Source organism: Rana temporaria, chromosome 4 (assembly GCF_905171775.1).
Source record: "Rana temporaria chromosome 4, aRanTem1.1, whole genome shotgun sequence".
NCBI lineage: Eukaryota > Metazoa > Chordata > Amphibia > Anura > Ranidae > Rana > Rana temporaria.
Genome location: NC_053492.1, coordinates 399,809,245 through 399,833,017, shown reverse-complemented (window position 1 = coordinate 399,833,017; position 23,773 = coordinate 399,809,245). Strand labels below are relative to the sequence as shown.

Sequence of the window (23,773 nt, the reverse complement as noted above, 5' to 3'; positions counted from 1 at the left end):
GCCACTGTGCCATGCCATCAAACGCAGCCACTGTGCCCATCAATTGTCGCCACTGTGCCATCAATTGTCGCCACTGTGCCCTTTAATTGTCGCCAGTGTGCCCTTTAATTGTCGCCACTGTGCCCTTTGTCGCCACTGTGCCAATTGTCGCCACTGTGCCAATTGTCGCCACTGTGCCAATTGTCGCCACTGTGCCAATCGTCACCACTGTGCCAATTATCGCCACTGTGCCCCAGTAATTATTGCCACTGTGCCCCAGTAATTATCGCCTTTGTGCCCTGTAAAATGCTGCCCCCCCCCCCCGCCCGGCACGGCACTTACCTTTCTGGGGTCGGCCAACCTCCTTCCATGGTCCCTCGATGTCTTCTCCCGCCCTCGATGACGCTTCAGCCAATCAGGTTACCGGTAACCAGAACCGGTGAACCTGATTGGCTGAGACGCCTGTCAGTCTTATCCAAGGAGCCGCTGGCTCTGATAGGCACTTCCACAGCCAACCAGCTGCCGTTATTCAGATGGCAATACATAGATAAATGCAATGCATGAATCTATGTATTATATCAGTGGCGGTGCGGAAGCGAGAGGGGGCGGCGCTCCGGTGCCCTCTATGGACGCACCGCCACTGCCAGAGTTCTGCTTTAGGTAAACTGACATCAGCCACTTAAGAACTAATTCTTGCTATGAGTTACTACACTTTGCACATCCCCATTGCTTCTTGCACTGTCTTTGCATATGTTAGCCTGTGTCAGAGCTTTTTTTCCCTCAGAGAATAGGTGCAGGTACTCCCCTCTTCCAAGTCACCCCTTGTCTCCGCCCCCTACCCATCTATGGACACCATCTCTTGGTTCCACCACGTACCCATCTCCCAATACCACCCTTTTTAGAGAAGTACAGAACCAAGTATAATTTTGGAGTGCTAAGTAATTTGTATTGAATTTGTTAAGGATAATGGCCCAGATTCAGGTACATTTGCGCTTTATTTGCGGAGGCACAGGGCAGCGATTTTGCCCTGCGCCCCCGCAAATATTTTGCGCTGCCCTCGATTCACGGAGCAGTAGCTCCGTAAATTGCGAGGGCCCGCCGGCAAAATTGCCCGGCGTAAGCGCGGGCAATGTAAATGATCCCGCCGGGGGCGGGAATCATTTAAATTAGGTGCGCTCCCGCGCCGAGCGTAGAGCACATGCTCCGACGGGAAACTTTCCCGACGTGCATTGCGGCAAATGACTTCGCAAGGACGTCATTTGCTTCAAAGTGAACGTGAATGGCGTCCAGCGCCATTCACGATTCACTTACGCAAACGACGTAGATTTTAAATATCGCGACGCGGGAACGTGGGTATCCTATAGCATTGGCTGCGCCTGCTAATAGGATGTGTAACCTTACGCGAAACCCGACGTACGCAAACTACGTAATTTGCGTACGCAGGGCTCGCGCAACGTTGTGAATCGGTGATAGTATGCAATTTGCATACTATACACAGATCACAATGGGAGCGCCCCCTAGCGGCCAACGCAAGAATGCAGCCTAAAATCTGCGTGGCATAAGAGCCTTATGCCACGCAGATTTTAGGCTGCAGTCGGCGTAGCGATGTTCCTGAATCAGGAGCATTCGCTACGCCGGAGCAAGTAAGCAATTGCGCTGTGTAACCTATGGTTACACAGGCGCAATTGCTTCTTGAATCTGGCCCAATATAAATAGCAGTAAAATAGATCCCCTGCAGCCATCAACACGAGATCCCTTTGGCAACAATAGACCCCCCAGCAACAAAAGATCCCCTAACAACAAATCAAACTCAGGAACAATAGACCACCACCAGCAAAAGTAGATCTCCCAACAGCAGCCAGCATTAATAGACCTTCCAGCAGCCAGCAACAATAGACCCCTTCCTCAACAGTAGATCCCTTCCAGCAACAATAGACCCCTCCCTCAACAATAGATCCCCCCCAAGCAGCAATAGATCCTCCAGCAGCCAGCATCAAAGGACCCTCTAGCACACCCCTTGTCATTAGATACATTCAGTGCTGGAGGTGCCAGAACTGCACCCCCCCCCCCCGCATTCCCACTGAAAAAAAGCCTTCGCCTGTGTTGTTTAATGTTTTATAGGCTTGCGATTGTCCTTCATTGCTTGTATCAGCCTCACTGTATTTTCATATAAAGAGGATCTCAGATGATTTCACAAACATAAAACCCATCTAGCAGCTAGGAGATTTATCTCAAATTGAAGCCAGGCGTAAAATTTGTTTATAAGTCATTAGCACACCATTGCCAGTTAAAGTGATAATAACATTGAAACCATTGACATTTTATGTGGCTATCACAGCACTACTGTATTCACTCTGATACTAAGCTTGGACCAGGCCACATATTATGTTTATTATCCAATTATGTATTATTTAAGTGGATGGAAAAAAAGCTGTATATATCTTGTTCCATGATTACTGTACATATGTTTATGTGCATAGTTTGAGTCTTACATCATGTGCAGTTATAGAACTATGGTGTCTAATAAGCCAATCTGCAACACATTATTAAAGAATATTCTAATCCTACAACTAGGTTGTCTGATAAATTCACAAGCGATAACTCTTGTATGCTGTACCTGTCCAGATTGCTGTACATGAGCTTATGTACATGGGTGTTCAAAGGGCATTTAAAATGCCTTTGCCCATATAAATGTAATTCCACACGTTAACTACGAATTTTCAATGCATTTGCATTACCTTTTATGAAGAAATAAAAAAAGTAACTGTAACGGTCACCACCGTTTACGACCTTCCATCAACTATGACAGCTCATCTGACACACAGACAAATCAGCAGGCATCCCATTTTCCCAGAATCAAGACGAGACACAGCTCTGTACTTGTTCCAAATGTAATACCTTTAATGGTTTCTTTCAGTCTTATATACAGTACAAGGCATTAAAGGAACAATCAACTCCCCACCCCCCTAATCACACACTAAGGCTTCAATCACATTCTTTGAGCTAATTACTAAACATTCCTTCATTAACAGCATAACAAACAAAACACCATCACACACTGAGTTCCCTAGGCAGACGTTCCGTCTCTGCATAGTACATTCCACACATAAACAGTATTTAGCATTCATAATTAGAGGTCTGGGAGCAGACCTGGATTAACACCTTTACACAAGGACAATGAAATGTCTTCCAGGCCCTGACTCAATTAGCATGTCACTAGTCAGGGCTAATCATAGAATGAGTCATTATTGACTAGTTGGCTCACAATTAACCAACATCTTGCAGTATCTCAAAATCCTGCAATACGAACTATCAGTGATGTCCCATCTCATGTAATACATTAATTATGATTCACTTGCCACCCCATGCCCAAAGGGCACAGGGTGGACTCAGACCCGAGAGTTATCAGTGACGCTGACACAGGAGTATCCCCCATCCTCACAAAGTCTCTGGGTGTCCCGGGTCATTCCGTTACAGTAACTTAAGAAGACCTTGCATGTAAAAAAAAAAAAAAATGTTGACTTGTGTTTACTATACGTTTGGCACATGTCGCTTTATTTCTATGGTGATCATTGTCACCAGAATTGAAAGAGAAGGAGAATTAAAAAAAAAAATCTTCCAAAAGACATTTGTTCCCTTGACAACATCCTAACAGGGGTTTTTCTCACTATGAACTTTCATATTCTGTGTTTACAGGACAGGAAGTAAAGGAAAAATCTCTCTGAAGGGACACAGATTGCCAAAAAACTGGTTAAATCCTATGTTTGGCTGAAATTCAAAAAACAAAAATCAACACAAGGGACATAAATTATTGTTAGTATGATGTGTCCCTTGTGCTGATTCTTTGTTTTTCTGTAGAAATCTTCCTCTGTCCTATCCCCTGTAATTCTCAGGTGTGGCGGAGGTTACAACAGCTAAGGGGCGGTTAGGAGTTAGCATCAGGAGAGCTTTAATATGACAACCCTTTCCTGTCAGATCCACCATTCATAGAAGCTGTAGTACAGCTTCAAAGAATGACACAGGATCTCTGATTGGAGGACAGGTGGATGGCTGATTGCATGGGGTGGTGATTAGGACAGAAGAACATTTATGCGGAGAGAGGAAGAATAAGCACATTGGGGGTTATTTACTAAAGGCAAACCCACTTTGCACTACAAGGGCAAACTACAAGTGCAAAGTGCACTTGAAATTGCATTGAAAGTGTATTTGGAAGTGCAGTCGCTGTAGATCTGAGGGGGACATGCAAGGAAAGCAAAAAACAGCATTTTAGCTTGCACATGATTGGATGATAAAATCAGCAGAACTTGTAGTGCAAAGTGGATTTGCCTTTCGTAAATAACCTCCATTGTGTCTAAAGCTAGAGAGTGCAAAATCAGGCTCACTTCTGCTTAGAAACCAATCAGCTTCCAGGTTTTATTGCCAAAGCTTAACCAGTTTCCGACCACCCACTGCAGATATACTGCTCTGCGCCGTATCACATACCTACTACGCTTTCCCGACTCTTCCGGGTCTAGGGCGCACATGTGCGCCATCAGTGACCGACAGGAGCTGATCTGCGGGTATCGCAGACTCGATGTCCGCTGGCACCCACCGATCATTAGGCAGAGAGCCAGAACGGTGGTCTGCCTATGTAAATAAGGTAGATCACCATTCTGTCAGTAGGGAAGGCATTGATCCTGTGTTCCTGTAAAGCAGGAACATGGACCAATGCCTCCTTCTAGTAAAAGTACCTCCCTCACAGTAAGAAAACACTGATTAGGCATAAAGGTAACCCTTTGATCACCCCTGATGTTTAACCCCTCCCCAGCCAGTGTCATTAGTACAGTGACAGGGCATATTTTTTAGCACCGATCACTGTATTAGTGTCACTGGTTCCCAAAAGTGTCAGATAGTGTCATGACTATCCACCGCAATATCGGGGCCCCACTATAAGTCAATGATTGCCACGATTACTAGTAAAAAAAAAAAAAAAAATACAAAAAATATCCCATAGTTTGTAGACGGTATAATTTTTTTGTGCCAACCAATCAATATACGCTTATTGTGATTTTTTTTTACCAAAAATATGTAGCAGAATACATATTAGCCTAAACTGGGAAGAAATCTGAATTACATTTTTTGCATTGGATATGTTTTATAACAGAAAGTAAAAAATATATATTTTTTTCAAAATGTTGGTCTTTTTTTGTTTATAGCTCAAAAAAAAGCAATGAGGTGTTCAAATGCTGCCAAAAGAAAGTGCTATATGTGGTAAAAAAAGGGACATTTTATTTGGGTACAGCGTGTCACGGCCGCGCAATCGTCAGTTAAAGTAACGCAATACCGTATCGTAAACAATGGCCTGGTCATGAAGGGGGGTAAATCTTCTGGAGGGTAAGTGGTTGATTGAACAAGCTGAGGTTAGAAGATGATTGGTTTCTATGCAGAAGTGAGTCTGATTTTGCACTCTCCAACTTTAGTAAATAAATCCAATACTAACTTAAGTCCCTGGAAGTAACTTGGGTCCAGTGCTGATTTTTATGCATGGAATGTTAGCTAATACTTAATGCATTCCTTATGTTATCTATATTGATTATACTTTAATCTGAATTTTCATCATAATACATACAAAACTCTGCCTAATGTCAAGAACTTTTTTTTTTGTTCTGTACAGTCGCTTCTGGAGTTCATAATAAAATAAATTTAACTACAGAAAACTATCACTGATAAATTCCCTGTGACTATTCAGCCACATGGATTACTCCATCATTGTTAGCTCTGTATTTCTTTTATTGCCGACACAGAACAATTTACCTCTGTCACCAAGTGTGTGTTTTGTCATTGATCCAGGACATAGAATACATTCGTTCCCATTACAACATTGAAGACTTTATCTACTACAACCACCATCAACGGGATGAACATGGACATCTTCACCATTATGCATTAAATCCAATATTTAAACATTTCAGCAAATATTTCCTTAAAGAGATTCTGCGGTTATCACACAAATCTTCTCTCTACTACCCTATCTACCCACCCTCTGATGAAAGTCAGGTAAGTGTGTTTTTGCCAGTGTATCATTGCTTACTAGTATGACCCTGCCATCGTAGGGTCAAAATTAACATAAAGACAGTCTGTAAAACAAGATGCCATACACTTACAGTAACTTTCCAGGGGTTTGTGTATTAAAATTCTTCTATTTAGCAGATGCCCATCTAATGCGGGTATGTGAAACTTCCAGATGTGCCAAATACTCGCTTGTTCCTCTCTCAAGCTCATATGCCCTGTAGTGACCTATGGGCCAGTAGGAGGAACAACAGTATGCGATACAAAAAGACCCCCCCGGGGGAAAACAAAAGAAATGTATCCTCCTGGAGATAAAGATGCCAAATGTTGGGCCGTGCCGCATAAAAAAGGGGTTTATTGATACAAAAATTTAGCAATCACATATATTCAGACACTTTGACACCCATCACCATCACCCAATATAAAAATTAAAATAGTTAGATAACGTTCTCTATTTAAACACTGACTACGTGTGGGATGCATGCATGCAAAATTACTCAAGCTGGAAAATCAGCTGGAATTTATCCAGCCGACTACCCAGCATTTAGTTGGATGATCAGCCTCTGAACTGATCAAGTCCAATCAGGACATATATCAGAGTAATTAAATAAATAAATGAGTTATAAGCTGTGGTTGACCAATGAATGTTAACCCACCTGGCGGTATCCCCGAGCGTGACTCAAGGTTGAATTTTTTGGCTAAAATCGGTAACCCCGAGTCACGCTCGGGGTAGCTGTGCAGAGCCTGCAGCGCACGCTGGCCAGAGCCTGCAGCGCACGCTGGCTTACCTTCTCCTGGATCTAGCAATGCCACCGCGCTGTGTGAGCGAGCGGGACCTCGCTCGATTCACACAGCGTCCTCCTGTGCCGCCGATCTCCGTTCCCTGCGATGTTACGACGCACGGGAGCGGAGATCGGCACCAAATTCAAAAACGTAAACAAACACAATACATACAGTATACTGTAATCTTATAGATTACAGTACTGTATGTAAAAAAAACACACCCCCCTTGTCCCTAGTGGTCTGTCCAGTGCCCTACATGTTCTTTTATATAATAAAAACCTATCTTTCTGCCTGAAAACTGTAGATTGTCCATAGCAACCAAAAGTGTCCCTTTATGTCAAAAATGGTTTTAGATCAGCTAGAAAACAGCAATAATAAATTATAATCACTTGCAGAATTGTGCGATAGCGATTTGTGGGGAAATTCGTCATAAAAAAATAAAATAATGACAGCAACAATTCTGCAACTGAGCAAATTTCAGTGATTTTTAGTTGATTACATTATTGAATAATTTTTATTATAATTATATTATTATTTGTTATAATTATTTATAATTATTTATTATATTAGAATTTATAATTTTGTTTTTAAAAAAATGTCATACCCGGGATGCCTATTAAACTCTGGTTTGGTCAGATTTAAGTGAGTTATTCCTAAAAATTACAGGCCTACAGTATAAAACTGTGATGTAAAGAAAAATTCAGCGCTGGAATAATAAACAAAAAACAAAAGATTGCAAGCCAGCACTCAGGATAAATTCAAATAAAAAGTCCCAGAGTCAAATAGTGTATAAAATAGTGCAGCGCAAATAATATCTAAGACAATATAATAATAATTTAAATATTGAAGAAAGTCCATATAGTGCACAAGTGAAAAATCCAAATAGTGCTCCAATGTAAAGTGATTAAGTGCAGTTGATCAGAAATTCTGTGATCCACAGGTAAAGAATCCTCCACCGATAAACTAAATAGATAGATGGCCTCTCACCTCAGCCATTCGACCATGGCTAGGTCACAAAGCGTTTTACACCTCCCAGGTGTGAGCAAGAAAACCTTCAAATCCCAATAGGCAGGCAGCTACCAGCAACTCAGCTCAGCCAATATCCAGGTCAGCAGGAGGGTATATGTGAATAAGAGAGGAAACAGACTAGTGCTCTCTGTCTGATAGAACTAGGTATTTATTGAAAAACAGGTAACAACTTACAATTAGTGGAAAAATGGATATTACCGCGCTTATCAAAGGAGGGGAAACAGAGAGGGGAAGAAAGGGGGAGGGGAAATGAAAGTGATGAGAAGTGGAGGTACAGCTGCGGCACTGGAAGGTGTATCAAACCATAAGCAATTGAAAATGGGGAGGGTAGTGCTGCGCTAATCAGTGGTGAATGGATAAGTGAATAAACAGGTGGGGGAGGGGAATGAAAGTAGGTGTAATTGAAATGAGGAGCAATATAGCCCAAATGGCATCAGCATAAAAATAAATATAAATGATCAGTGAACAATAACAGTAATGGTGCAAATCATATAACTACACAGGTTCCTCTTAATGTGATGAAATACACTATAAGTAATGGTGCAAAAAAATCCCAGGTAACTGTGCTAAGTGACACTCCTATATTGGTGATAAACAGTCCATCAACAGAGTTTGAAAAATATTAGCAAAAAGTATAAGTAAGATTTCAAAAGTCCAAGAAAGCAAAAGTGCAAGTGTAGGTCCGCAATATGGAGTGAGAGGAAAATGGGTATCCAGTGATCCTTTTAGGGTAAGTAAGGATGTCCCCTTACCTTACTGCTGTAAGGTAACAGCATATAGATCCAACCACATTAGATGGTTCACTCGATGGGCTCTGATCCAACAACGGCAGGTCCTCCTTGGAGTTCTCGTCCCAGATTGGTCAGTTTCTCGCCCCAAAGAAATAAAGCATCGATGGTGTGATACCGTTTTAAAAATTTTAATTCTCAAAGAAAATAGACAGGGGTACTCACATAATCCAAAATACAATTGAGCATGTAAAAAAGAGGGGCAATCTGTCGCCAACGTCACCTCCGATACCTCTCAGTGGACTCATGCGCATTCGTCACTATCATGTGACTTCCTCAGCATAGGGTGGGGACTCCCCACCCTATGCTGATGAAGTCCCGCCTATTGGGACGTAACGTACGAAAGAGGGAGGAGTTACGTGACGTCACCCGCGCTCGCCGTCTCACATGCTGGTGTGTGAACAGATCATAGAATCGGAAGCCTGCAGCTCTGATACACGCTATTGATGCTTCACACTCGGCTTTGAGTGCCACTAATTGTAAGTTGTTACCTGTTTTTCAATAAATACCTAGTTCTATCAGACAGAGAGCACTAGTCTGTTTCCTCTCTTATTCACATATACCCTCCTGCTGACCTGGATATTGGCTGAGCTGAGTTGCTGGTAGCTGCCTGCCTATTGGGATTTGAAGGTTTTCTTGCTCACACCTGGGAGGTGTAAAACGCTTTGTGACCTAGCCATGGTCGAATGGCTGAGGTGAGAGGCCATCTATCTATTTAGTTTATCGGTGGAGGATTCTTTACCTGTGGATCACAGAATTTCTGATCAACTGCACTTAATCACTTTACATTGGAGCACTATTTGGATTTTTCACTTGTGCACTATATGGACTTTCTTCAATATTTAAATTATTATTATATTGTCTTAGATATTATTTGCGCTGCACTATTTTATACACTACAGTATAAAACGCCAAATTTCCTTGCAAATAATGGTACCGCTTTCAGCATGTTTTTTCTGAAAGAATCATACCGCCAGGGAGGTTAATGTGTCCTGAATTTCACAACTCAATGACATATAGTCCAATATGAGAAGGCTATCATGGTATAGCATTCATAGAGGTCAGGGACACTGTGGAGCTAAGTCATAAAAATAGGAAGCAGGTTAGCAAAGATGCAGCATGAAGATAAAGTTCATCAGCATAGCAAATAGATGGTCAGCTGAATGAAGCAACAGTCACAGAGCAATGTAGTTAAGTCCACAGTGCCAACATGATCAAATACAAGGAGACGCAGATGGAAATAGGACCATAGGTCCGCTCACCAGACCAGGTTATGTGTGGAGATCATCTGGTGTTGCAAAGTTTTCCTCTCTTCTGATAGAAACTCAAGAGACGGCTTGCTGCTGTGTGCAGTATAGTATAGCCAGGAACAACAGTATGCGGCAGAGGAGCAGGAGTTGGACACACCCGGAAGTGAGGATCAGCAACACGGTTGAGGTTTAGCTCTCAGTTTTCCCGGGGGGGCTTTTTACCGCCGGGAAAACCGATCAGTTTCCCGGCAGGAAAACTGCCATGAGAGCTTTGGTCGGGAAACACGTCCGTGTGTATGCTCCACCACAGGTTTTCCCCATAGGTAAACTGCGGGCTTAAAAACCGCCGGGAATCCCGGTGGGAAAAAAGAGAACATGTTGGAATTTTTCCCGGCGGTTTTCCTGTTGGGAAAACTGCGGTGGAGCGTACACACGGACAGTTTTCCCGGCCAAAAGCTGTCATGGTAGTTTTCCCAACAGGAAAACCGTTCGTGTGTACGAGGCATTAAGCCTCGTACACACGACCGAGAAACTCGACGGGCGAAACACATCGTTTTGCTCGTCGAGTTCCTTGTTAGGCTGTCGAGGATCTCGGCGAGCCAAATTTCTCCATTGCCGTCGAGGAAAAAGAAGACATGGGGCCATATTCTCATAGAAGTTACGATGGAGTATCTCAGGATACTCCATCGTAACTCCCTTTTTTGGCCCGTGTATCTATGCGACTGATTCTTAGAATCATTTTCACATAGATACACTTAAGATCCGCCATCTGTAAGTCACTTACACTGGCGGATCTTAAATGTAATGACGCCGGCCGCCGCTAGATGGCATTTACGTGAAGGACTCATTTGCGTATGCTAATGATCCTTCTACGCCGATTCCCGAACGAGTTTGCGTCGCGTAACCGTCGCTAACGTCGTTTGCGCAAGCGGAAACTTACTCCTGCTATATGAGGAGTACGTTTCCGCAAGTCCCAAGTAGGCCATGTTACAGATGGCGTCGGGTCCGCGTCGTGTTTTTTCGTCGGGTACGTCGTTTTACTAAGTCGTTCTTGAATACGACTTTACGTCAATGACGCACACGTCGGCGTCATTGACGTTTTCCGCCGAGAACTGGAGCATGCTCACTGGGCTTTTTGAAGCCCGGCGCATGCGCAGTTCATTAGAATCGGGGGCGCGCTTAATTTGAATACAAGCCGACCCCTTGGAGATCCGCCAGGCTACGCCGGGGCATTTACACTCCGCCGTCCCAACTTACGGAGCAAGTGTTTGGGGAATACAACACTTGCTCCTGTAAGTTGGGACAGCGGAGTGTAAGTGCCTTAAGCGCAGCCCGCGGATTTTTAGAGAGAATATGGGCCATGCTCTCTTTTTGGCTCAACGGGATCCTTGACAGTTTCCTCGTCGAAAAGTGTACACACAACTGGTTTCCGCTGCAAAAAAAAAAAAAACAGCAAGTTTCTTGCTGGTTTTTGCCGAGAAACTCGGTTGCGTGTACGAGGCCTTAGAAGTGTTTTCTCTCTTGTCCGTACCCAGTGACATCCAAGTCACCTCGTATTTCCTTATTATGATGTTCTTTTTCAACTTCACTTCTACTTTCCTGCATCATTGGGTTCTAACAATGGTAATTATGGAACAATAACCACGGGCTATTTTATTTGCTCGCCATCTCATGTAACAGCTGATTCCAAATGTGGAATAGTTGTTATCAAGCATATAACAAAATGAAGGGAGTTTGGATTTAGCTGATCTATGACAGTGCTAAGAAAACGAGCTCCTGGGAAACATACTGGTACAACAAAATGCCATAAACCAAGCCACTTGTTTATCTGTCATTCCCACTGAGATGGTAATGTAATTACTCTCATAATTATCTTCATTAGTGATGGGTATTATGTGAAATTCATTCCGCTGCTCCAGGAGTATGTTTATTTGTTATTATTTTCCCTAACCCGCCTCTCACAATTTGCCAAGTCTGTTAAGAATTCTGTGTTTGTTAAACATCTGCGAGACGCAGAGCTGACATTCTCCAAACTAAAGTGTTGATCGCTGTCTTTCAGTTTAAGAATCCCTGTGCCCATTCACTGACATCTGCCCTTCATTACATGGTTCCCGTGCGACCAAGACGACAGATTGTCTATCCTCTGGAAAAGCTTGGCATAAATGCTCCATCAAAGCAGGTCTCCAAGGATCAGGTGGGTAACAGAAGCTACAGCAGGCAACAGGCACCATGCCAGGCTCTACAAGGTTTGGCAGATGGCATAGAATTACTGCCTTAGCTTCAATAGGTTGCTTCTTAATTACACAGAACCCCGTGCTCATACCCTTACAGGCAGAACTGCTATAATTTGTTGCTTTGTTTTACTAGTAGATGGGCTGTTAGGAGAAATGCCCTATAAAAAAGTAATCAGATTTTATTACATTTGTCTGTTGGGCATACACTATGGGGTTGACTTACTAAAACTGGGGAGTGCAAAATCTAGCGCAGCTGTGCATGGTAGCCAATCAGCTTCTATCTTCAGCTTGTTCAATTAAGCTTTGACAAAACTGGAAGCTGATTGGTTTCTATGTAAAGCTGCACCAGTTTTAGTAAATCAACCCCAGTGATTGTTTTGGTAAATTTTCTGGCTCTTATTGGGGAATGTATGTGTTAAACTGTATTTAAAGCGGAGTTCCAGTCTCCTTGTCAATTAAAAAAAAAAAAGCACCCCCATTATTTTCTTTGCTAGTACAATCGAAAGTGTAAACTGTTATTAGTGTGATCATTGATGTGCCCTATAAATCTTTGTTTATTCAATGTCCCTGGGATGCAGACAGTGGCCATTGCTACTGTGGGCATATGAAGCCCGCTCATACTTGTTTCCGGGATTTGGTGGAGCTGGCTACCCTGCATGCACCTCCCGGTCTCGTGCCTGTACAGTCAGGACAGTGCAGCTCACTGTGTGGATTGCAGAAATAATGCAATGGCAGCATAGGATGCCAATCATATCTTGACTCCTATTGACTCCTGGGATGTCCATGTCATCAATCCCAGAAGTCAATGGGGGTCAAGATATGACATCTTGTGAAGTGGAGGAAATTTTAAATAAATAAAAAAGGTAACTAAACAAAGAAAAAAACAATAGCCAAAGATTACAAGCACAGGTATTGGCTACCAGTGGGGCCGTGGGTGTAAGAAAGGGTGGAACTCCACCAAAAAAAGCCAAAACTTATGGGTTTGGTTAGGATGGAGTGGATAATTATTGAACCCTGTGTTAGGTTTTTATTACTGTCTGTGTTCCTGCTGATTTACCCTCCATCTCTGTCATGGTGACCATTGTCAGAAAGTGACAGTTATGGGAATTCCAAAGTTTTACAGTAATCCCCAGAACAGGACGTGAGAAGAAATCTACCAACTGGGGCGCCTGTTCAGGGCAATAGCTCCCAAGAGTGGATTTGCTCTGACTTTGGAGAAACGTCACTGACCATTTACAAATCTGTTCAAAGCTAAAAAAAAGTTAATTTTAAATATACTTTAAAGAGTAAGCTTGGAAATAATACAAACTGCAGTTCTAGAGTGGGTTACGTAAAAAAAATGTTATTGTGGGAACTCTTACACCTGGGGTGTCAAACTCAATTTCATCGTGGGCCGCATCAGCAGTATGGCTGCCCTCAACGTGCTGGTGGTATCTGGGATGAGCTACGTACAGAGTGCAGGGTTCATGAATGCATTATGTGTAGAGTTCAGGACTACGCTACCGAGTGCAGGGTCCAGGGGTGTTCTACGTACAGAGTGCAGAATTCAGGAGTGCTTTATGTACAGAGTGCAGGGTCCAGGGGTGCATTTTGTACAACATGCAGTTCCAGGGGTATGTTATGTACAGAGTGCCCTGTCCAGGGGTATGTTATGTACAGAGTGCTCTGTCCAGGGGTGCGTTATGTACAGAGTGCAGGGTCCAGGGGTGTGCTATATACAGAGTGCAGAATTCAGGAGTGCTTTATGTACAGAGTGCATGGTCCAGGGGTGCATTATGTACAACATGCAGGGTCCAGGGGTACGTTATGTACAGATTGCCCTGTCCAGGGGTGCATTATGTACAGAGTGCAGGATCCAGGGGTGCATTCTGAACAACATGCAGGGTCCAGGAGTGCGTTATGTACAACATGCAGGTTCCAGGGGTGCGTTATGTACAGAGTGCAGGGTTTAGGGGTTTGAAACCCCCCCACACAAAGCTTCATCTCTTTCACCTACCCGGCCCAGCTTTATTACCTCTCTGTTTAGGTGGCTTTACTACCCATGTACTTGCAGTGACATCATTCTCTCTCTCAAATTCTGGAGATCTGTCCCCACTGTGCCCAACCGTGAGTGCATGCAGGAATCTGTTAGATCCGGGATCCGCTGAGGGCAAAGCTGTCCCTTGTAAAAACAGAAGGTGTCTGTGTTTACAAGTAACAGTGGGGATCGGAGCGGAAGGTGGGAGCTGGAGATGGCGGAATGGAGTTTAGATTATGCAAAACTGGATATGAGGACCACATGACAAGGCCTGGAGGTCCGCATTCAGCCTGCGGGCCTTGCATTTGACATATGTGTCTTAAGCTAACTGAAGACTGCAGAATGTTCATGGCGTAATAAAGATTAGGGAGCTTTGTTAGTCCCCCAGAAATGCCTGGTTGCAGCTGTGCCTACTGTGCCATCTAAGATACTTGTAAAAGTACATTGAAAACAGCCTTACATACAGTCCTCTTGCATAGTTGTGTTTTGTACATCTGGCCTGTGACCTAGAAGAAAGTTCTAGGAAGTTTGGCACTTAGTTAAATGCTTTTGACGTAATTTTCATTAACATTTATTTTGACACTAAGTAAAAAGTTTGTACAAACTGACTAAAAGCTTGTAAACCTCTTTGTGGAAATTGCATAGTTTGTCGAAATAAGAAAATGAATACTGCAGTACAGGGGCACTGTCATCACGGGGTCACTTGTATATACCTGCTATAATAGTCTTTGTTCAGGCTCTTCCTGTTATAGGGTAACAACGCTCTCTTCCTATCTCCCAGTTGCTCGCATGTGTCCTTTTTGTCACGCTCTCTACCAATGGAAACTACAAAGGTCCGTGCCAACAACTATTGCACGGGAATAGTTCACTGTTGTCACCATCAAGGAACTCGCCCAGAAAAAAAAACATGCATAATGCATATACAAGTGGCAGCAAAAAGGTTACAGAAGTTCAACATTACTGATATGAAACAAAGGATGAGAGAAGTGAAATAATATATATATATTTAGATGGCAATTATTTATAACCTATAATACTTTAGCAAACTAAATGCAAATTTCATTAAGGTTTAAATGTTTTTATGAACAAAACCTTCACCCCTAAATGCCTGTTGAATGTCAGTTGTAGAAAAGTGCAGACACCCTGAATCATATGTGTATACCCTTTTATCATCTTCAGAGGGTCATCTTCTAAGTTCCCTCTAATGCCGTGTACACACGATCGGTTCGTCTGATGAAAATGGTCTGATGGACCGTTTTCATCAGACAAACCGATCGTGTGTGGGCCCCATCTTAGAACTTGTTTTAAAATTATCTGATGGTTAAAAAACCTATAAAAAAAAAACACGATTGTCTATGGGGAAATCCATTGGTTAAAAATCCACGCATGCTCAGAATCAAGTCGACGCATGCTCGGAAGCATTGAACTTCATTTTTCTCAGCACATCGTTGTGTTTTACGTCACCGCGTTCTGACACGATAGTTTTTTTAACTGATGGTGTGTAGGCAAGACTGATGAAAGTCCGCTTCATCGGATATCTGATGAAAAAATCCATCAGACCGTTTTCATCGGATGAACCAATCATGTGTACAGGGCATAAGACCTGAAACTTTATGGCATTTTAATACTGGAAAGACAGAATGTCAAGGGCTACTTCACCTCCTCCCATCTCTTGAAACTTCCTATTGTGGGTTGTGACCCCCATTATGTTAAAGACAAAAAAAGTTGCAAAAGAGGGAAAAGTAGCCTTCTATTTTCTTATGCCACGTCATGGAAAAAAACTAAGTTTTTCTCAACGTGATTCCCCTCAAGCCTGCCTTGCATACACATGATCGTGATAAAAAATGCTCAAGCAAAGTGTGGTGAGGTACAACGCCACTATAAAGGGGAAGTTCCATTCAAATGGCGCCACCATTTGGGCTTGATTATGCAAATTTCCCTTCTCATAACTTGCTTCTGAGCATGCGTATTTTTTTCCCCGTCGTTAAAGTCTACACACTACCATTTTTCATGACGAGAAAAACAACGACGAGAAAAACGTCGAGAAACGTTGAGAAAAAATAGAGCAGGTTCTAAATTTTTAATGCCCATTTTTCTCGTCGAGAAAAATGCCCTGGAGCCTACACACAATCGTTTTTAACACGCAGTAACATGAGATTATAAAAATGTGTTATCTCCATTACAAACGCAACTTTTACCGAAGGTGCGCTCCCGTCTCATACTTTATTCTGAGCATGCGCGGGTTTCTTAGCATACACACGCTCGTGTTTCTCGTCGAAAACCAGCCCGACGAGGAACACGACAAGGAAATTGAGACTCCCGTCGAGAAAAAAGAGAACTTGTTCTCTTTTTTCCTTGTCGAGTTCCTCGACAGTTTCCTCGATGAAAATGGTACACACGACCGTTTTCCTCGGCCCAAAAGCTCTGCCACCAAGTTTCTTGATGGATTCTATCGAGGAAAACGGTCATGTGTTCGAGGCTTCACACTGAGAACTGAGCGATCAAACACCGCCGATCACTCAGTTCTCACAGCTCCTGTCCACCCTTTACTCACTGGAGCACTGGGTTGTGAAGGGGGCGGGAGGCTGAGCCGGTTGCCGATCCAGGCATGTGGGCAGATCCTGACTCCAATCTTGCCCGAGTCTGGACCGCTTTAGCCCGCTGTCCACTGAAAACAGGTCACAGGAGTGCAGAACGAAATGCACTCCTGTGATCCACAGGACAAGTACAGCCAAACGGCTGTACTTCTCCTTTAACATACTGCCTGATGTTGCACAATTGGATAATTGTGGCTAAAACAACTTTCTACTAAGTGAATAGCATAAAAACTTACCATTGTTCCCCGCTGTCTTATAAGCGCTTATTTAAAGCTGTACAGCGGTTTGTGGTAACACACAGCAATCAGCCAGATTTCAGTTCTTATTAATTATGAACATCTAACAGAATTAATGCTTTTTTATTGGTTGCATTAGGTTACTGCACTGGTAGGAAGCCATGGATGGAAGATATGAATGATTAATATTAAAGAGAATCTTCTGAAACAAAACCACAGTTTATTTTGGCTCTGATGGATGAAGCCATTGCTCAACTAACGTGGGATCATAGGTGTGCGCAGCCTATTGCATTAGGGTGTGCACTGTAAAGCTCAAACACACGTGTGTGTGTGTCTACATATATATATATGACCCCGGCACATTGATCTCCCTGTCGATACAGTGAAAGAGAATTGCATAAACACTTCTATCATGGCAGAGCTGGTAAGAGGGAGATCTTTTCCATCTTCCTGCTGGGACACAGAACGATAATGCTAATGTACATGGGGTGATTAGGGTGTGCCCAGGCACATCCGGCACACCCTGTGCGCTCGCCTATGCGTGGGATAGATACTGTGAGTTAGTAACTAGGATTAGCATCACTGCCCCAGAACTAGTATGTGTCCCAGGGAATGGCCGCTTCCACCAGAGTCTGATCATTATCTAGCATATTTGGACTTCCCCGGTCCTTGGAGGGAAGCAAGGCAAGGAGCTTTCCTATGGATTTAAAGTGAAACAGAAACAAGAAGTCATTTGATTTTTGGGCCCCACACTGCAGCTCACCAGCGTTTTTTAGCATTTTTTGATCCATTGAAAAAAAAAAACGTAAAAAAAAAAAAGCTAATAAACGCTACTGCAGAAACGTTAAAAAACGTTGAAAAGACCCCCTGCAAAGCTACTGCCGTTTTTATAACTTTGTTTAGCGTCCAGTGTGCATGGAGCCTAATGCCGCGTACACATGATCGGTTAAACCGATGAGAATGGTCTAATGGACCGTTTTCATCGGTCCAAACCGATCGTGTGTGGGCGCCATCGGTTATATAACCATTGGTTAAAAAAAAGCCAACTTGTTTTAAATTTAGTAGACACAACCATCGGTTAAAAATCCATGCATGCTCAGAATCAAGTCGACGCATGCTTGGAAGCATTGAACTTCGTTTTTTTCAGCACGTCGTTGTGTTTTACGTCACCGCGTTCTGACACGATCGTTTTTTTTAACCGATGGTGTGTAGGCGCTACGGACCATCAGTCAGCTTCATCGGTTAACCGATGAAAACGGTCCATCGGTCTGTTCTCATCGGATGGACCGATCGTGTGTACGCGGCATTAGAGTTGCTTGGCTGTTTTCCCTCAAGCATTGAAATTAGCATGCGCACTTGGGTGGCCCCAGCCTAAATCTTTATGAAAAAGGCTTTTAAAATAAAAGATATTTCACCAGTTGTATTGTACATGCACATCACTAGCCACACCATACAGGGAAATACTAGCCTGGTAGCTGGAGAATTCCAACCTAGCCAAGTGTCTTTTTTACCCTGAGGTATCTGTTATAATCCAAAGCGCCCATAGAATAGAAAGCAAAATCCGTCAGATTTGGAGATGATCCCATATGGTAAAAATTATGTAGTACTAGTAGATCTACCACAACTGTAGAAGTCCTAACATACCCAGCCATATCCTTAGCTGATGTAGTTCTGGCTAGTAGGACATATAGCCTTGTACACACGATCCGATTGTTGGCAGGGGATTGTGTGATGACAGACTGTTGGCCTAAAATTCGACCGTTAGTACGCTCCTTCAGACAATTTTTGTCCAACTTTCGGCCAACAAATGTCCAATGTTGTCAGATTTTCATATCATCTGTACAAAAGTTCATCACACAAAAGTTCAAAGTCCAAACACGCATTCTCAGAATCAATGCTCACCAAACACAACATTAGCAGAAGGTCCCCAAAGGGTGGCGCTTAAGAGCCTCCACGTAGTACGTCACTACGTTCGTGTTTTTTGGTCGACAATAGTGTGTCGTTGATATGCGAGACAAAATTCAGGCACACGCCCTTTTGACAAAAGTCTGACTCTTGGTTGGCCAAAAATCGAATCGTGTGTATGAGGCTTAAAGTGGATGTAAACCCTCCATACACCCAGTGAAGTGAACAGCCTCAGATGATGCATAGAGATGGACCAAATCTCCCTACATAGGTTTTACATGTATATCTGCTGTCTTCACATTTATATAATGTTTAGAAAGTTCAGATGTGTTAGGAAATTTTCTCTTCCTGTTTAGTGTGATGTCTGGGCATACAGCCAAGATAGCTAAAATTGCTGATTGGAGGAAAGGCACACACCCCCTCTCATCATAGACCGAGACTCTCGGAGGTGTTTTGTAACAGGGCCAGCTGCCTGCTAATCTATTTATAGCAACCTTCCCTGATAGAAATTTCAGGCTGCTTTTATCTGATTGTGTCCGATAATTTGTCAGCAGTTATCAGGTTGATAACAAAAGAACGGTTCAGGAGAGAGCTATGTGACTTAGCTCTTTAAGGAGAGATAACAAAATACTGCAGATATATGTGCCCAAGCTCATATTTCATGAATTGGGTTTACATCCACTTTAAGGTTTTCCTAACAGCTGCAATCACTGGTCTAGTGGTAGAGTTAAAGGAATGTAACGCCCATTATTGACATTGCTAGCAGAGACTGAGCCACTGAGAGCAAGATGCCAAGTGTGCCCAATTCATACCACACCCTTACTGCTCCTTTTTTAAACCTAGAATGCACCTATACCAACCTTACACTGCATTATACCGACCCTTTACCGCATCTAAACCACATCTACCCTATACCTGTGCTGAGACTCGACCATACCTATACTGTACCTATACTGCATGCAGGCTAACCGGGACTGTTGTTAGGTGCAAAGATGCTCTTAAAGAAGTTGTAAAGGCAGATACTTACCGCAGCCCCATCTTTGTCCAGCGATGTACACTTTTTTGTAAAACACGTCAATCGCGTCGGGTCACCACCCATTTACATAAAACACGCCCCCCTCATACTCATTTGAATTAGGCGCGCTTACGCCAGCCCCATTTACGCTACGCCGCCGTAACTTAGGAGGCAAGTGCTTTGTGAATACAGCACTTGCCTCTCTGATTTACGGCGGCGTAGCGTAAATACGATACGCTACGCCGCCGTAACAATGCGCCCGGCTACCTGAATCTAGCCCCTAGTTTGCACTTGTAGTGCAAAGTGGATTTGCCTTTCATAAATAATCCCCTGAGTATTACTTTCAGTCATTTTCTGTGATAGTTTTTCTTTGTACACTCAACCTGGTTTTTCTGTAATGGCAATGTTTTAACAGCGTTTTAGTGCAAGGTTTGATTTGAAGTGTATGTCAGGCCAAAAATAATAAAAATGCATTACTTCTCTGCAGTACATGCACATTTCCCCATGTATTGACCCTGCATTTACAGGAAAATATCTGTTAATCCTAGCAAAAAGTACTCACTACTAATTAAATCATTGAAATTTCAAATACAGTAAAACCTTGGTTTGCGAGCAAAATTCATTCTATAAACATGCTTGTAACCCAACGCACTTGTATATCAAAGCATTTTTTTACAGGGTATAAAAGAGAAGAGAGGCACCTCTAATGCCGCGTACACACGATCATTTTTCAGCATGAAAAAAAGTCATTTAAAATGATCGTGTGTGGGCTGCACATCGTTTTTTCGGGTTGTAAAAAATGATTGTGTGTGGGCTAAAACGACGTAAAAAACCCACGCATGCTCTGAAGCAAGTTATGAGACGGGAGCGCTCGTTCTGGTAAAACTACCGTTCATAATGGAGTAATCACATTCATCATTAACAGACAAAAAAGCGCAAATCGTCTTTTACTAACACGAAATCAGCTAAAGCAGCCCAAAGGCGAATGGAACTTCCCCTTTAAAGTGCCGTCGTACGTGTTGTACATCACCGCGCTTTGCTAGATAATTTTTTTAAAACGATGGCGTGTAGGCAACGTCGTTTTAATGATGAAGTTGGGAAAACTTCGTTTTTTAGACATGCTGAAAAACAAAGTTTTCTTTCATGCGTGTGTACGCGGCATAAGTGTAGCAATACGTTTCTAAATGTTGTACCTTTATTAAAGCGGGGGTTCACCCTAAAAAAAAAATTCTAACATTACATCCAGCATACGAACGACATTTACAGTATGCAGATCTTTTTTTTTTTTTTGCCGTACATACCAATATAGTGTGATTTTCTCCCCGGCTTCCGGGTTCTGATTCCCGCGGGACTGGGCGTTCCTATCCCTGGGTTAGATGATTCACCTGTTGTGAAAAAGTTCCCATGTTGCACAAGGCGCGTCACCAGTTTTCCGTAAATAGCTGAGCTGCGAGTCGGCGCTATACGGCGCCTGCGCCCGCCGTGTAGAGCTGACTGCGCAGGCGCCCTATAGCGCCGTCTCGCAGCTCGGCTATTTATGGAAAACTTAGAGGCTCCTCTCTTCTTTTTTATACTCAGTTGTAACATGACGCTACTCTTATATCAAGACATCGCTTGTATATCAAGGCAAAATTCATTAAAATATTTTGCTTGTCTTGCAAAACGCTCTCAAACCAAGTTACTCTCAAACCAAGGTTTTACTGTAATGCTGTCAGCTTTTCCCACTTTATTTCACTAAATTACAGAACACCGCCTTAGGGAAGGCTGTTTGACTTCTTTGAGTTGACACAGACTAAGGGCCAGATTCACAGAATAGATACGACGGCGTATCTCCTGATACACCATCGTATCTCTTGTCCTATCTATGCGGCTGATTCATAGAATCAGTTCCGCATAGATATCCCTAAGATCCGACAGGTGTAATTGACTTACACTGTCGGATCTTAGGATGCAATACTTCGGCCGCCGCTGGGTGGAGTTTGCGTCGTTTTCCTGCGTCGGGTATGCTAATAAGCATTTACAGCGATCCATGCCGGTTTTCGCGTTCGTTACGTCGTCGCTAGTAATTTTTTCCCGTTGCAAAGTTAGTCATGATTTTACATGCCTTAACTTTACACGAGCCATGTTAAAGTATGGCCGTCGTTCCCGCTTCGAATTTCAATTTTTTAATTTTTTTGCGTAAGACGTCCGGGAATACGAAACGCTGTAACTCACGTCGCCGTTCAAAAAAATGACGTCACATCGCGCAAAGCACGGTGGTAATTTCAAAATTGAGCATGCGCAGTACGTCCGGAGCGGGAGCGCGCCTAATTTAAATGGTACACTCCCCATTTGAATTGGGCGGGCTTGCGCCGGACGTGTTTATGATACACCGCCGCAAGTTTACAGGTAAGTGCTTTGTGGATCAGGCACTTACATTGAAAACTTGCGGCGGTGTAACGTAAACGGGTTACGTTGCGCCGCCGCAATTGTACCAGAATCTGGCCCAGAGTGCACAGCACAAAGAACAGCTCTGAATTTTTGACAGGAACAACAGGTCTTTTTTTTTTTTTTTATGTCACCTATCTAATGGTGCATTTAACGGACCAAATGAGAGAAAAAATGGAGATGTGCATTGTTACTGTTTATATGCATTTTAAAATATATTGCTAAAAGCACTTTGTATAGAATTTTTTTGCAGCAAACCCTTTGTGAATCAGAATTAACACCTGCCAGTTTCCATCTAACAGGATATGTGCACAAATATTCCCTGAACTGTTGTACTTAACAAGACATTGATGTTTGCAAATGCAAAATAATTTATTGACGGCTGCGATTAGGCTGTTGAGAACTGTTAACTCTCACATTTCACAAATACAGGATTTGCCCTAAAGCGTTTTGTGCTGTCAAGTTGCAGTTTGGCTAATTTCTACTGTGCCAAACTATATTTAGATCAATTTACTTTTTTTCATAAAGTCTACAAAAAAAAACTATTTCAGCCTGTTTACTTCCTCACCATCTGGTAGTATTCTGCAATCCATCTGTTCTTTGTAATTATGTAATTACTGATACGAGAGTCAATAGGTGAAATAATTATAAGCAATAACTGACCTGCTTTGACAGCTTGGCCTTTTGGGTACATTATTTCTGGTTTCAAAATGATTTTTATCAAACAATAATCATCAATATGCTATAAATTTATAAGCTATTGAGAGCATTTAATAAAACTGGATGCATTTTTCCTGTAGTGGTGGTTGTTATATTTCACAGTTTTGTATTTTTAGCAAGGTGAATAATAGCAACATTGTTTAATAAGAAACAAAATGCTCTGTTAACCACTTAAGACCCGGACCATTAGGCAGGTTAAGGACCTTGCCACTTTTTGCGGTTCGGCACTGCGTCGCTTTAACTGGCAATTGCGCGGTCATGTGACGTGGCTCCCAAACAAAATTGGCGTCCTTTTTTTCCCACAAATAGAGCTTTCTTTTGGTGGTATTTGATCACCTCTGCGGTTTTTATTTTTTACGCTATAAACAAAAATAGAGTGACAATTTTGAAAAAAAATCAATATTTTTTACTTTTTGCTATAATAAATACCCCCCAATATATATAAAAAACACGTTTTTTTCCCTCAGTTTAGGCCGATACGTATTCTTCTACCTATTGTTGGTAAAAAAAATCGCAATAAGCGTTTATCGATTGGTTTGCGCACAATTTATAGCATTTACAAAATAGGGGATATTTGTATTACATTTTTATTAATATTGTTTTTTTTACTACTAATGGTGGCGATCAGTGATTTTTTTCGTGACTGCAACATTATGGCGGACACATCGGACAATTTTGACACATTTTTGAGACCATTGTCATTTTCACAGCAAAAAGTGCTATAAAAAGTATACGCATCTTTCTT

The 23,773-nt window shown here is 42.6% G+C and overlaps 1 protein-coding gene across 1 annotated transcript in view; it reads left to right on the top strand.

Annotated features, from left to right (window-relative positions):
- Positions 1-23,773, top strand: part of CFAP61 (cilia and flagella associated protein 61) — a 449,917-nt gene that overhangs the window by 136,893 nt on the left and 289,251 nt on the right. The window contains exons 16-17 of the mRNA XM_040351184.1: positions 5,809-6,015; positions 11,937-12,071. Of these exons, the coding sequence (XP_040207118.1) occupies positions 5,809-6,015; positions 11,937-12,071 (342 nt within the window). The remainder of the gene's footprint in view (positions 1-5,808; positions 6,016-11,936; positions 12,072-23,773) is intronic.